Source organism: Nannospalax galili, unplaced genomic scaffold (assembly GCF_000622305.1).
Source record: "Nannospalax galili isolate Female #2095 unplaced genomic scaffold, S.galili_v1.0 scaffold390, whole genome shotgun sequence".
Lineage (NCBI taxonomy): Eukaryota > Metazoa > Chordata > Mammalia > Rodentia > Spalacidae > Nannospalax > Nannospalax galili.
In genome coordinates this window covers 7242405-7258601 of record NW_008330777.1, presented here as the reverse complement: position 1 = coordinate 7258601, position 16197 = coordinate 7242405, and the positions used below count along the sequence as shown (strand labels likewise).

Sequence of the window (16197 nt, the reverse complement as noted above, 5' to 3'; positions counted from 1 at the left end):
TAGTCATCTCCAGTTGAAAATGAGAACAGAGTCTGGCAGAAGCCAGAACATGTGCAAGGAGATGATCCTTAGAGGGCTGGAACAGCTATCCCCAAATCCCCCATTCCCTGCCCCAAATCCACTATATTGTCACATCTCTAATCCAAAGCTTATCTTGTTTTTCTAGCTTCTTAAATTCCATGCAAAGACTCATTCAAAGGACTATGTGTGCATAGTACTTAACTCTATCCCCTTCTTAGCAAAGCTTGACCTTATAAAGAGTTTAAATAATATAAAGCACAATGGATCCTCCCAGCGGGGGGCGGGGGGATGAAAGCAGAGAGGAGTAAAGAGAAACACAAAGCTAACTGAAGTCATCTAGCCTTCATCATTCATTCTTGTTCTGGGGAAAGACTGACTGACCTTCCTGTGTGCACCTCTATGGGCAGGGATGGGACGCCAGCAGGGACATGATGTTGTCAAGAATCTTTGGTTTGAGTCATAGTTTCACTGTTTTTCTTGCTGTGTTATTATAAAGTGAGATGATGTATGTGAATTCTTCAGGAAACACAGCATTCTGTGGAATGCTTACCTAACTATTGTATTTGATAAATTTAAAAATATATAGTATGCTCATAAAATGTGTATCTCATGAATTCACCACAGAAAAAGCATTTAATAGAGAACTCATGTAAGAAGTCTTTCTGTTTCTTGCTTAATTTTTATGTTGTAAATTTCCATTTCTTCTCTATTAAATGCCTCTAAATGTTGGGTCACTATAATTTTTCTGCTATCTTTTCTACATATTCCCAGGGAAATAGAAACTTAGTTTTATCTTTAATATCTTGTTAAAGTGTATATTCCTTCACAAAAGTAACATGTTTAAAAAGGTTGAAAGAGACAGTACAAATAAAGTGCTGCTGGACCTGCCTGGTGCCTGCCTGCTCCTTCTCGTTTCTGTCCTTTCCATGTGCTCCTTTCCCACTCCGCAATGGTCAGGTTCTCTGTCATCCCTGGTGACCTCAAGATCTGAGTGTCTCCCTTAGGGCTCTCAAGAACACACTGATGAGAGCTCTATGGCTTTCTCTTTGATTATCATCTTAGACTTCTGGATGTGTGTCACCATCGGGAACCTCATCATTTTACAGAATGGCAGAGTATCCCCCACCCATTCTAGAAGAAATAGGGTAAACTTTAGTGGGTCAGAGTGGATGTCGTCTATGAATGTTATCCATCCTCAGCCTGTTCTAATCAGAATTTTACTTGAAATAAGAGACAATCAATGCACTGCACATGGCAGTAACTGCTGACGGTGTAACTGCTCTTGACTAGCAATGCAATTTGGGTCATTTTACCGTATGGCTAGTGACTTCAGTTCCTCATTCTGTTAAATGGACAGAGCCAGCTCCACTGCACACCTGGCTTTTATGGGGATTAAATGAGATGCTACATGTGGACTTCTCAGAAAAAAAACAGTACTTGCTAAATACTTATAAAAATGCCTTTTCATTTGTATTTCTTTTCTTTATCTAAAAATTTTTATTTATTATTTTTATGTGCATGCATGTATTGCCTGCATGTAGTTAAGTGCACCCGTGTCATGCAATGCCCATGGAAGTCAGAAGAGGCTGTCGGATCCCCTGAAACTGGAGTTACGGAGAGTTGTTAGCTGCCATGTGGGTGCTGGGGTTCGAACCCAGGTCTTCAGCAAGAACAACCAGTGTTCTTAACCACTGAGCCATCTCTCCAGCCCCGGTATTTCCTTAATAAATTTTTCTACCTTGTGTGTATGTGTATATGTGAATATGTATAAGAGGCCAAGCTCAGGTATTGTTCCTTAGATTCCTTAGATGTGATCCACTATTTTATTTATGTATTTATTTATTTTAAAAGATAGGTCTCATTGTATAGTCTGGGCTCACCTGGACTTCAATATGTAGACCAGGTTGGCCTAGAGCTCAGAGATTGGACCACCTCTGCTTCCCAAGTGCTATGATTAAAGGTATGCACCATCACCATGCTTGGACCACTAATTTTCATTTTTTAAATTTTTTGACATAGGGCCTCTGACTTGGCCTGGAGCTCACCAAGTAGCCTAGCCATCATGTCCCAGGGATCTACCTGTGTCCACCTCCCAACCTTATGACTGACTTCATTTTTTTTTTAATATGGCCATGTTATGGGTATTAAGATTCAAGTCCTTGCGGTTCCATGAAAGCATGTTAGGGCTGGAGGGAGGACTCAGTGGTTAAGGGCAACGTACTGCTCCAAGTCTGGTTCATAGCTCACAACTTCCTGTCACTCCAGCTCTAGAGGATCAGGTCCTTCTTCTGGCCTTCATGGGTACTATTTTTACATCAGCAAGCCCACATTTACAGATATACATCTACACATTTTTTTTTAATCTACAGAAAATGCATTACTGACTGAGCCATCTCCTCAGTCCAATAGATAACTGTGGATGATTGTTAGTCACTATAATAATTTTCCTACCATCATTTCCATATACTATCTGAATACCACAGCTAAGGTGCTTTTTAAAAAAAAATTACCCAATTATACCTTCTTTCATAAAAACAATATGCTTACTACATAAAATTTTTCAAAGAAAACACTGGCTGTTCCCCCACAAGGCTGCAAGAGTCCACAAAGCATGGACATCCATTCTTGATATTCTGCTGCTTTGGTAGTTGTGTTGTTTGCTTGGTTAATAAGATAATTATCTTGTAAAAGTCAATATATTGTTTTCACCTAACATCATAATCTGAGCAGTCTTTTCTTACAATAGGCTCTTTACAAATTTAGCCTAGGATTTACACTACTATATCAAATGGGAATACACTTATTTTAAGTACTCCCCATTTTAGATAGACATCTAAGTCCTTTCTCATTTTTACCTCTTCACCAATGCTAAATTAAAAAATTCCTAATGAACATAGGGGAAAAAAAAACCACCCTGTACTCCTTAAGATATATTCTCAAAACGTACTAAGAATATGTATTAGAGTAGCTTAAAGGAATTCCTTTAACTTCTTATGAGACTGCCCAAAAGTACCTGACAAGACCTTTGGGGAGTCTGCACTGCTCCAGGGCTTAGGCTTCCCTGCTGACTATAGGGACCAGCACATCTGTTTCCCATCTCCTCTCCTTGGACCATGGCACTATCCATCTGAGGCTACTAAAGTGCTACTAACTTGCTACGACCACTTTGCCCCTCCTGGAGAACTCCTGAATAGTCTAACTAGAACCATCTGGTGCCTCAATGTAAAATCAAAAGAGAGAACCTGAAGCCTAGATCCACCAGCTTTTCATATCCAATCAGAAAGCAACCAAGGTACATCAATAATACAAACAGAATCAAACTTCATCTCAACAAAGAAGGCTTGAATTTCATACCAGAATCAACAAAAGAAATCCACATGCCAAAATCTCAATGAAAAATAATAATATGAAAAACCAAAACACGTCCCCATCAAGCACCACTAGTCCTACAGAAGAGTTCTACAGTGAGAACTCCCTAGAGGTAGCCCAGGACACAGAATCTGTTTTGTTTTTTAGGCCATAAAGCAATGGGTTTCATTCTGAAATTTACATGTTTTTGTCTCTTCACACTTTGCTTATATTTCCACATATTTTACTCTCTTACCCTCTGTTCTAGTTTGTTTCTCAAATGCTGTGATAAAACACTCTGACCAATACCAACTTGGAGAGGAAAGGGTTTATTCGGCTTAAATCTCCCAGGTCATAGCTCATCAGGGAGCCCAAGCTAGGAACTAGGCAAGAACCTGGAGGCAAAAGCTGAAGCACAGGCCATTGGAGGAACACCTCTTACTGGCTTGCTCCCCTGGTCACTGCTCAGCCCGCTTTCTTATACAACATAGGCCCACCTGCCAGGAGTGGTACCACCCATAGTGGGCTGGGCTCTCCCACATCACTCAATAATCAAGAAGATGCCCCCACAAACATGGCCACATGCAATTCCAATGGACGCAATTCCCCAATTGAGGCGCCCTCAACCCAGGTGTGTCAAGTAGACACATGCTATCCAGTACACTCCCTCTCTCTCTCATTCTCTCCACCTATCTTTCAAAACAAGTTATACTTCCTCTTTTGATAGTAACTGTTGATATCCCTTGGTCTACTTAATTTTCTTTTTAGTTTTAGAGTGTGTTGTGCCTTATATAATTGATCTTTTGTTGCTTTATGGAAATTATTTTCTGACAGTTTATTCTCTAATTGTATTTCTTTTTCAAATGGGTTTGTCCTTTAAATGTTCTTTCATTTCTTGATTTTCATACTTAGAAACTCTCTGCTCTGTTTTCTCCCATTTTTAACCATGAGGAAGTTTTAATTCTAAAAGGGCTTTGGAAATCATCTCATATAAAATACAAGTATAAAATTTAAACTACTTTTTTAAAAATTTTAATACAAAATTTAGAAAAAAACGAAATAGTTTGCAACAACCTTCAATGAGACTCCAAATTATGCTTCTGTGAATTCTGCTGTTGTTGGAACAATAACAGTAATATTGTAATGAAAAAGTAACATTTTTTCACATTAAGCAATTAACATAATTATAATCACAACATAATTTTCAAAGAGCCACCCAAATGTATTTTCATTTTTAATCAGGGCAATACCATAACTTAGGTCATTATTTAATTTTAAAAATTACTTTGTTTAGGAAATGACTAAAACTGAAATTACACAGCACAGTCAATCTTACTTGATTGCCCTCTGCTAATTATGTTATGTTAATTATGAATAGAAAGAACCACAGGCCTCTAGCCAGTTTAACCCACAACATATTTCAAACCTCTCCTTTCAGTGTTCATAGAGGAACGATCAAATTTAATATTTTTCCAAGTTACTTCAGTGTTTACATTTTGAAATGAAACTTAAATCATCCTAGACAAAACACAGTCCAAATTAACAGCAGAAAATTCTAGATTTAAAAGTTGAAAAATGGTTGGCGAGATGGTCCAATGGTATGAAAAAAAAAAAAAAAAGCGTTAGCTGTAAAGCCTGATGAGCTGAGTTTGATCCTTGGATTTCATGATGGAAAGGAAGAACTGACTCCTAAAAGTTGTCCTCTGACTTTTACATATGTACTATGGCAAGCATGTACCCATAACCACACACAAATCATACATCTATACACAATAATGATAATGAATTAATACATAAATAAATAAAAAGTAAATAATACTTATTGAAAGACTTGGACATTTGAAGCTGCGCCTTGACTAATTATATTGAAATTTTCTGACCTAGGATGCCACTTGAATGTTCTTTTTTTAAAAAAAGTTTTTATTTATTTTTATTTCATGTATATGAGTGTATTGCCTACACATATGTAAGTGCATCTGTATCATGCAATGCCCATGGAGGTCAGATGAGAGCACTGGATTTCCCTGGAACTTTAGTTATGGATGGTGGTTAACCACCATGTGGGTGCTGGGAATCAAACCCAGGTCTCCTACAAGAACAGCCACTCTTCTTAAGTGCTGAGCCATTTCTCCAGCCCCACTTGAATATTCTTAAATATCATTTTCTTACTTAAACGTCACTGGGATTTATTCTTAATTCACAGGGGTGGAATGACAATCAAAAAGATTAAGGACCAGGATATACTGGGTAGACAGTAAAGTATTCAATAAATGCAGTAAAGTTCTCAGGATTCTAATATTGACAGTACAGCTAACTGATAAGAATACAGATAATTATAGTTTTTTTAAATTCTAAACTCCGGTATATAACAGGAAGACAAAATACTGATTCTTAGTTTCAGAAATGTCTAGGGCCAGCCTTCTAATTGTTGGCAAAGCTTGTATTTTCCTACTACCCTGTGTAATCCCCAAACCTGAGAATCTTTAGTGGCTGCTCACTTCATAACCTGGCATTTCCAAATTTGGATGGTCTTCCATCTATAGATATACCTTTCATTGCTATCCTCGTCTGTCTTTGAACCGTCTCCTGAACGTACGCAGAACATTATGCCTTAAGTATTTTCTCTGCTTTTGTGTTATCCATTGTACATGTTCATTTTTATGCTTTTGCCTGGTAACCTCCTATTCATCTTCCAGGTACATAGCAAACAGGAGCCTACTGGGCATATTTTTCCTGGATTCCTATCCCTCACATAGACACCCTTTAATTAAGCTATTTCTTCGTCTTAAGGCTAACAGCAATTAAGTCATTATTTTTACAGTTTATGCCTCTCACCACTTTTTCAGTTCCATTAGAATTTGTCTTTTCTCCGACTGTGTACCTATTTTTAATATGGTGTTTGATATATACGAGCTGAGGCCAGAAGAGGTTCAGGCTCATCACCATACAGCTGAAATTTTGGAAATGAATAACAGCAGCCAGTGAATATGAGTAATAAAGAAAATGGGACTATAGGCTTTGCTCTTTATTAAGAGGAAGGAGGGAAAGAAACTGTTCAACATCTACACATTTGTTCTCGTTAGCAGTTATCATAATCTCCTTTTAAATATTTAATGTTTTAATCCTTAATATGTAATAAATTTCCATCTGATAGAATATATACTTCATAGGTCCCTTAAAACATAAACTTCTTCAGCCACATCAAATTTATTATTATTTATCCAAAGAAAATATTTAACATATTTAAATATATTTTTATCTTGCTACATGTTTTTTTCTTTTTTCTTTCATTTATTATTTTTATATTATGTGTATGTGTACTGCCTGCACATATGTAAGTGCACCCATGTCATGTAATGCCTGTGGCAGTCAGAAGAGGGTATCAGATTCCCCTGCAACTGGAGTTACAGACGATTATTAGCTGCCATCTGGGTGCTAGGAATCAAACCTGGGTCCTCTGCAAGAGTAGTGTTCTTAACCACTGAGTCACTCTCCAACCCACTGCATGCTTTTTCTACAATAGCATTGTTTTATTTTGAAGAAGGAGTTCCTATCTTGACTTTGATTCTTCTGTCAGAGATTTACTATTGGAGACAAACAGATCCATGGAGAATCCCTTGATCTATAGCCTCACAAGAGACATCAAAATACCAATTTTCACGTGATACTCATGAGACATATTTCACCAGGATAACAAAATTTGAGCCATAGGGGCATGGGAATGCACTCTAAGTTTCACAACACATTAATATAGCATTATGCTCTAGATGATATCATAGTTCGAAACCTATTTCCTATACATTCCTCAGAAATTTTGATAAAAGTAAAAATTGGACTGATACTTTAAAATAACATTTTAAAAAGATTAACATGATATAAAATTTTAATGTGGAAAACATTAGGAACCTGTATCATGCTTCTAGATTAACAGACCAGGAATCTAAATTTCAAAGTGTGCATTGCTTCTTCAAAGACCATAGCTGTCACAGAGGCCATGTCTCACTAACAAGCTCCTTGAACCAATTTTATAAACTTTCAAATGAACCTGAAGTGAAAAAAATGCAATACAATTTCTTCCTTCAGATACAAAAACTGGTGGATCTACAGAACAAGGAACTGATGGCATTTTTTTAACATCATCTTCTAATCACCACTGTAGCCAACATAAATTCCTACAATTCTCTCTGTCTAGTCACAACTGAATATGATTTTCCAGTCACTGGTATCTTTAACAAGCACACTAAACACACACAATCACTCAGGAGAGAGGCTATTCTTTTACATTTGATAAATGTTTTTGAAAAGACTCCAAACACATATTTCATTTAAATATTTTTAAGTCGAGGAAGTGTTCTTATTCATTCAATCTGTGAATATATAAACACACACACACACACACACACACACTAAGTTGGCAAGGAATTAATGTGAGAATCATAGCATGTATTTTCACAGTAGGAAATACTAAAAACTGAAATGGAACACTCTAGATACAGTTCTACAATGGACAGAATTCTTAATTGAGCTTAGTAGACATTTGCATATACCACTGGAAATATACAGTTCAGTAGATACTGGTGGAACAGAAATATGATAGAGAACTCTCCTCATTCTTAATTTAGAATTTTCTAAAGGAGGGATAATTTTAATGTATTTACTTTCCCTACACCTCCCAAGCCCAAACTATCCACCATCATCTCTTATTTAAATCACAGCCATCACTCTTGAAAATGTTTCCTTTGCTGTACTTTGAGCATTCTATCCTGTCTTCTCAGTGTGGTCCATTATAGCACTTGTAGAACAGTTTCTTAGCTTGTTCTGCAAAGCCCCATGGGTGCCTGGTTCTTCCGCTGCAGCCTCATCTTGCATTTGCCCAGTTGGCTTATTCTCCTCCGTCACATGAGCTTTCTGCACTGCTCTAAACACAAGTTCCTGCTTGCCTTGGAGTGTTCACCTTTCTAATACTTCTGTTGGTACCTAGCACTTCAAGTAGCTGGCTTATTCATGGAGATTTCATACACTCCCAGATGCATTACTTAGTAACCCTTTTTAAGTAATCCTTCATTTTTTATCTCATTCACCTTTGAAAGATGACATCACCATGTTTATTTGCTTTGTAGAATGTTCTGAAAAGAGAACAGTGTCATGTACCTAGTGGGTATAGCTTATAAATATTAAAATTAGAATCTTTGTCTAAGAATCTTAAGCTAAATCATGACATGAATTTGACATTCCTAAACTCTACACACAAGACTTAATGACAAAAATGTCTATTTGCTTAAATGCCAATGCTGTAAAATGAAATAGAGCATATATTATAAAGTAAAAAAAAAACAATGAGACATTAAGAAATGTTGAATTTGGGCTAGAGAGATGGTTTAGCCTTTAAGGGCTCAGCCTCACAACCTAAACATCAAGAAATGCGGAATTTACTCAATTATACCAAATTTGGTTAAATTATCTTTATTTCACTAGGCCCATTCTATATGCATGTAAAATAGAGGACTTCTACTAATGTAAAACTAATTTTCCAGCTCTAAAATTCAAATATTGAGGTAGAATCTTTCAAAGGACAATCAGTAAGAGTCTTATAATATACAGTTTCATAACCCAAACAGAATAAACAAGGAATGTCAAGTTTTCAGTTATGGTTTTCTTGTTCATTTGCATATTATGTACCTTAATTACGTTTCCTTTTTAATGACTCATTTTGAGTCTCTTTGATTTATATTTAAAAGCCAGAGAAATATTGAGTGATGTAAAATTTCATAAAATGCTTAAAATTACACTTTATAAAATTCATAAAAGTTCTTATTCTCTGAGAAAGAAAATACACTTCTTATAATCTGTATAAGCCTAAAATTAAAAATATTTCAGTAGCACTAAGGGAAAAAATCAATTTTACACATGCATTTAAAGATATGAACTATCATAATTTTCCAAGTAACATAAAAAATAAAGGAATTTCTTGTATCTTCTGGTGAAGTAAATCCAAAATAAAATTCTCATGGAAAGGAAGAGAGGTCAAATGAACAGGGGTAGTCAACTCCTAAAATTAATGTAACAGTGATTTTTCCCCCCTTTTATGAACTCTCAAAGCAACTAAAGTCATAAGTTAAGGTTTCCGTTTTCAAAAAACATTCTGACAGTACTGGAAATTGAACACAGGGTCTCCCGTGTGCTAGGTAATTGCTCTACCACTGAGCTACTGCCCCACCCCTCACAGTGATTATTAAAAATAACAGTTCAATCCCAGCACTTAAGAAGCAGAGGCAGGCAAATCTTTGTGAGTTCGTGGCCAGCCTGGTCTACCTAGTGAGTTACAGGACATACAGGGAGACCCAGTCTCAAAAAAAGACAAAATAAAATAAAAATAACAATTCAAATGTGGCAATGAGGATGTATAAAGAAATTCATTGTAAGAATACCTACACAGGATATAATAATACTGGAAATAAGCTCAGGAAATAGAACAAGCAGAACTAGTTAGAAACAAAGGAAATATGAGCAGAAAGATAGGGAACAAAATATTTCCCCAAACCCACTGGCTTTTCACACTCCAGAAAAACACACAAATACTTTAATGCTTGTAGGGGAACTCAAAACATTAGGTATGACAAAAATCCCTAATTTCAAATGCTTCATATAGGAACATTCATAAAAGTAAATTCTGCAGCCAAGTTGAATTATCCAACTCCTTTCTTAACATAGCAGTAAAAGAGGAAAATTGGACATAGTAGTGTAACATGTTCTTTGATGTTATATCCTACATTATGGTGGCAAGAAACAACGTCACAACTCTAGCTTCACAATAATGTACATCCCCAAATGCACTCGTGGTTGGTTAAGTGTTCCTCCATTTTATTATTTCCATTCTTGTACACTTGCAGCCTGTCACTGATTTATTTTTACTAGCTGGAAACTGAGAGAAAGAATTAATAGTATATAACCATATTAGCTTTATTTCCTAAAGATTTAATTTCTACCCACTTTTAAGTTTACTACTTGATAATAATACATCAAAGTCAACAGTAATAAAGAAGCATTACTTTTTTCAAGGCATTAGCAAAAAAAAAAAATGCTTTTTGGCTCTTGAGAACATTTTCAACTGTAAATCTGATAGACATAGCACATCTTAACCAAAACCAACTAGCTATATGTTTTGTAGGTTGAATACAAAATTCACTATAATGAAAGGTTGGAGTGTGTCAGAGTTATTATGTAAGCTCATGCTGGATTAATTAAGGCCAAGGCTAGATGGCATGAGACAGCCATTCCTTATACTTGTTACAGCTCTGCTTGACCTCATTCTTAGGAGTTGATAGGCTGGTTATACATCCTTATCTTCCAGAAAGCAAGACTCCGAGGCCAAAATATAAACTTCTAAAATGGCAAGATCCCATGCTCAGTGAGCAATGCATTATCATTTAGAATGATGAAAGTAGCTAATATTTTTATTATAAACTACACATCAGGCAAAGAGCTAGATACTTTCCTGGTGTGATCTCATTTAAACTCCGCAATAAACTTGAAAGAAACAACTGGAAAACTGCCTTCCCCATTAAAGTCCAATGAAATTTACTGAAGGAAAAATATAACACAGAACCCTCCTGAATGTGGCTATTGTAAATGAAAAGGGAAGAATGTGGCATGAGGCTAAATGCGCAACAGGAGCCTCAACCTCTTCTCAGAGGTCCCTGACCAGCCAAATCTAAATTTCAAATCAGTACTAATGGCAAAATTTGGGGCATGTAAAAAACTCTCACCACTCACCATAATGCATGTAACAGTTTCCTTTGGTGGGATCCAGCTCAATAGCCTTCAAGAAGAACTTTTCAGCCTCACTTTTACGACCCTTGAAAAACAGAAAATGGATGATTCAGCAACAGATCATGACTGATTCTTCGCCTGCTGGGCACAAATGAAGCACACCAATTTTGTTAGTAAACAGCTCTAGGAAAAAACGCCCTTGTTTTCATCTAAATGAGGATGACCAGGGAGAATATGTTCAGAGTAAAGACTGAGGTCAGGATGCTAGGAAACAGCAAGAAGAGAAGAAGAGATGACAGTGAGCCCATCAATGAGATCCAAAGGCCACAGAGTTGGAAAGCTTTTGTAAAGTTTCATAGCAAACAAAAGGGTAAGATGGGATTAAAGAAACATCATTATCATTTGCTATTTTCTTTGTGTAGGTGTGTGTGTGTGTGAGTGATGGTGTGTATGTTGATGTGTGTACAGATGCACATGTGAATACAGATGCATGTATGGAGGGCAGAAGACAACCTCAGGTGTCATTGCTCAGGTACTGTAGACCTTGTGTTTTGAGACAGGGTCTTTTATTGACCTGGAAAAAGCCCCTGGTAGGCTAAGTGATCTGGCTAGGGTGCCCCAGAGATGTTTCTGCCTCCCCTCCACTGGGATCAAAATTATGAAGTGAAGATCACCCAATTGTTTTTTGTTGTTGTTATTGTTTTGTTTCATTTTTGTTGTTTTTTTTTTAAATGTGATTTCTGAGGGTCAAGCTCAGATACTTGCACTTTACCAACTGAGCTGCCTCCCCATTTTCTGTCTTATGTTCTGCCTTCAATTTCTTTCCCTTTCACTGCTTCTTTAGTTCCTTGTACAAAATACTTGACATATTAGCTTTGGGAATGACTTTATTCCAATCACTTTTTGTTCTTTGATTATACGCAAGAAGCAACTACCATTTCCTCTTAATAAAGAGAAGTATTCTCTCAGCTCACACACATCACAGCTATTACTACTGGTGAGAATTACACATGGGGATTGAAGAGATAGTAAAGATCCTACCTCCCAGCTCCATTCTGGGTTATTCTACATAAATTTACTTCATATGGAGGCAGATGAACCAGGCAAGGACTTTGACACAGGAATTCTAACCCAGAGAAAGATCTGCTCTGCTATGTGTCACTGGAGCAAAGTATCTAGAGCATGCGTCTGTCTATGAACATATCTTCTGACCATCACTAGAGTCTTAGTGAAATTTTTGGATAGAAAAAGAGAACACAAGTTGAAAGGTGGGACAGACCTGTAATCCCAGCTAGTTAGGACACTGAAGCAAGAGGAGCCCATGTTCAAAGCTTGCCTAGGCTACAGCATGAGCTCAAGGCTAACCTTGGAACATAATGAGATCTTATCTCAAAAATAGTAAGAAAGGAATTTCAGCCAGTCTAGGATATACAAGGCTCTAGGCACAATCCCCAGTAAACACACACACGCACACACACACACACACACACACACACACACACACACACACACACAGAAACAGAGCTCTAGTCTATGCTGAAGAGGAACTCTTTGCCATGCCAATTCTCTTCTCTGATCCTTCATCTACATTGCACTTGAGGGAAGTTATTCCCTCCGGGGGCAGCTCAGGGATTTCAAACGTTAAACAGAGTCAGGGTTAAATGACAGACTACAAAGAAAACATGTGATATGTCCTCAAAATCAGGGAGTTTTCTCTCTCCTTCCCTCATAATCTTTGGAGTCCGGAGGGCACAAACATTGGTCTCATGTGATGAAGGCCATGCTAGCTCTCCCTTAGACATCCCTTTTGCCATTCACAAATGTTCCCTTGTGAATGTAATCACTCACTTCCCATGAAGAAACAAAGTCACAATTTGAAGAATTTCTGACAGCTTGTTGTCACTCGGAACTGAAGGTCTGCTAACCGGGCATTTAATCTGAAACTATGTTTTCTTGTTAGCCTGAGTTTTAAACAAATATTATCATACTCACAAGAAAATAAACAACAGGGAGAAATGTTTGCATGCAATAAACTGTTTTTGTCTTAAAATAATATAATCCAGGCAGATTTTGAAACTATGCATTCTTCACCTGGTTATTGTTTCTGCACCACAGTTTATTCACGGTAACAAAGACGTGGCCAAGGTAGGAGACAAGCACTAAGAGGAAATCTGTGAGAGTTCTCTCTGGCCCTGCTGGCTGGAATGAGGATCTATATGGATTCCAAGTGACCAGGAAGCACTGCATGGTGTCGAGAAATCATCATCTACAGTAAATTGTAACCTGTTGCTTTTCATTTATTCATTAGTACATTTTCAGGCAAAGATTATTTCTTTCTTCATACATATATAATTATATATTGGATTTATTTTTATTTTATGTGTATGAGTGTTTTGTCTGCACTAAGTGCACCACATGTGTGAAATGCCCATTTACTTTCAGACATGAGTAACAGCAAGAATTTTTACCAAGTTAGGGTTCCCTCAATAATTTATTAACTCTAAAGAACCAGGCAGCCTAAATGTATGAGGTAGGAGAAAAGATTCCGGACAGGCAGAGCAAATCCCACGCTGACCAATGGAAAATCATTTCATCCTTTAGCTGTGCTCTGCTCTAATATAAGAAAGAGGATATGTGGGAGCACAGAGAACTTTCAGGATGGTGAAACCTTTCTGCATGATACACTAATCATGGATATAATCAGTGTTTATTTGCTCAAACTCAAGAGTGTACAACACAAAGAGTTAGCTCTCAAACTATGGACTTGAATTGCCTGATCCATTTGTACAAACACTCACTATCAATGCCAGGTAGTTGATTACAATGAGGAACTCTGTGAAGGGTGGTAACACATGGGGTGCATGGAAACTCTGTAACTTCTGCTCAGTTATTTTTTATAAACCTAAAACTGTTCTAAAAATAAAATCTATGAATTTTTAAGAAAATAAAATCTATTTCCTGGGATTTTTGATTACCTGAAATAGTACTCATGGAGCAGTGATATTACCTAGGTAAATTAGAAATTTGTAGCAAAAGCTGACTATTATTTATATACACACATAAGCATATATGTGTGCAGATATGAATGATAAGGACTATGTTTTGTTGTATATATAGACTCAAAACACATGTTCGTTCTTTAAATCATGGCAAAGTACTATCCAAAGAATTTAGAGGAAAGCGTAATGAAAGAGAGATGCAAAATGAAAACTAACATTAGTAAAGAGCTTGTAAAAATGGTATATGCAAAGATAATAAGGGGGCTTTGAACTTTTTTTCGACTTAAAGTTTTAAGCACAGAAAGGAAGAAACTCATTTATCAAAGTCACAGTAATCTGAGCAGTAAAATCCTCATGTATCATTTACTGGCGAAACAACAGCATAAAGCTATAAAATCATACAGCGGTACTCAAAGGACAATAGTCTGGTTGTTTAGTGGACTTTATTATTAAAGAAAATTAGACCCCAAATCTCCAATACAAAATTAACATAGAAATCCTCTTCTTCCGGGGGAAAATATTGGACCATTAGGCAAAAATGCATCTTTCTGCTTTCAAATAATGAGTAAAACAAAACCATCATGAAAGTATATAGTATTAAGAATCAATCAACTTACCAGGCAGACACATTACTAAGTCCTCGGAAAGAGATATAGTCACTGGGTAATAATCTTAAATGTAATCAAAATTATTATGTTAACTATTATTGGTTTGGGGTGATGGGAATCTTAAAAAATAAAAAGAAGCCGGGTGTGGTGGCACACGCCTTTAATCCCAGCACTCAGGAGGCAGGGGCAAGAGGATCATAAGTTCAAACTCATCACTGGCTACATAGTGATTTCAAGGCTAGCCTGGGATACATGAGATCCTGTCTCCAAGAAAATGTAAGAAAGAAAGAAGGAAGGAATGGTTGAGAGTACAACAGCATTTTGTGTAAACAAGCAAGGCAGAACAGCCATTGGTCTTGCCAGTTTCTTATATTAAGCAAAACATACATGATAAACATTTGTATGTTGGTTGTGATATTTGGATAAAAGTAGTGGTTCAGAAACCAATAAAGAAGCACTGTGCTACATATTAAAACAAAAACACAACAACAAATAACAATGCATGCATGTACACACACACACACATACACACACACACACACACACACACACACACACACGAGATAATATTGTTAAATTCATGAGAAAAACAAAACAGTACAAAACCTTGCCCTAACTGAGAGTAGTTCTGATTGGATCCTCTTCTGCTTGGTAACAATAAAACAAACAAATGCAAGATAAATAGTCAAGTTTATACCATGTATTCCACAGTGTGGGTTCAGTTTCCAGCTAATTTATTTTGTTTTCTCATTAAGCTGGTTCTGCTACTACCACAGCTCGGGAACAGGGATCCAGCTGGGTGGGTGCAAATCTAGCAGCACTGCTCCCAATGGCTGGCCAGTGCTTATTTCAACTACAAATTGTATGAATATAATAATAGACACACATATATTTTTACACAAATACACATAAATTGCCACAATAATTTTGGAAGCCCCTGATTAGAACTGGGAATATTACATGCACAGGAGAATTATACCACGACCCCACCAGATGGACTTGAACCAGTGTCCAGTCTGTAAAGAGGAGGGTCAACACAGAGGAATCATTTCCTCCATGCTTCCAAGAGAAGCCAACAATGGTCAAGCAGGACCTTTGACTTATCTTCACATAGATGGAACTGGTAATAGAAAGGAGCCAGGGGCTCCTCCCAAGCCCATGGGACCCCTGAGGAACAGATCCTCAAACGACCTCAAGAGTAAAAACAAATCAGTTTATCTGGTCCAATGTTATGTCCTTAAACACCCAAAAGGGAAGTATAACCAAAGATTAAAGGGGCCAATATAATTTCATAAGCGCATACATATATATAGCTAAAAGTTACTTGACAAACAGCAAAGCCAGACAGGCGATACCTTCAGTCGAGCTGTTGGCCAGGATAGATAAAGGCTCTTCCAGACAGTAACCCAACATACTACTGGAAAAATGAACAGCAGACCCCAATTCTATCC

The 16197-nt window shown here is 37.0% G+C and overlaps 1 protein-coding gene across 2 annotated transcripts in view; it reads right to left on the bottom strand.

Annotated features, from left to right (window-relative positions):
* Positions 1-16197, bottom strand: part of Tmtc2 (transmembrane O-mannosyltransferase targeting cadherins 2) — a 507640-nt gene that overhangs the window by 87686 nt on the left and 403757 nt on the right. For both annotated transcript variants that reach the window (XM_008852327.2, XM_029555737.1), the window contains one exon: positions 11143-11224. In XM_008852327.2, the coding sequence (XP_008850549.1) occupies positions 11143-11224 (82 nt within the window). The remainder of the gene's footprint in view (positions 1-11142; positions 11225-16197) is intronic.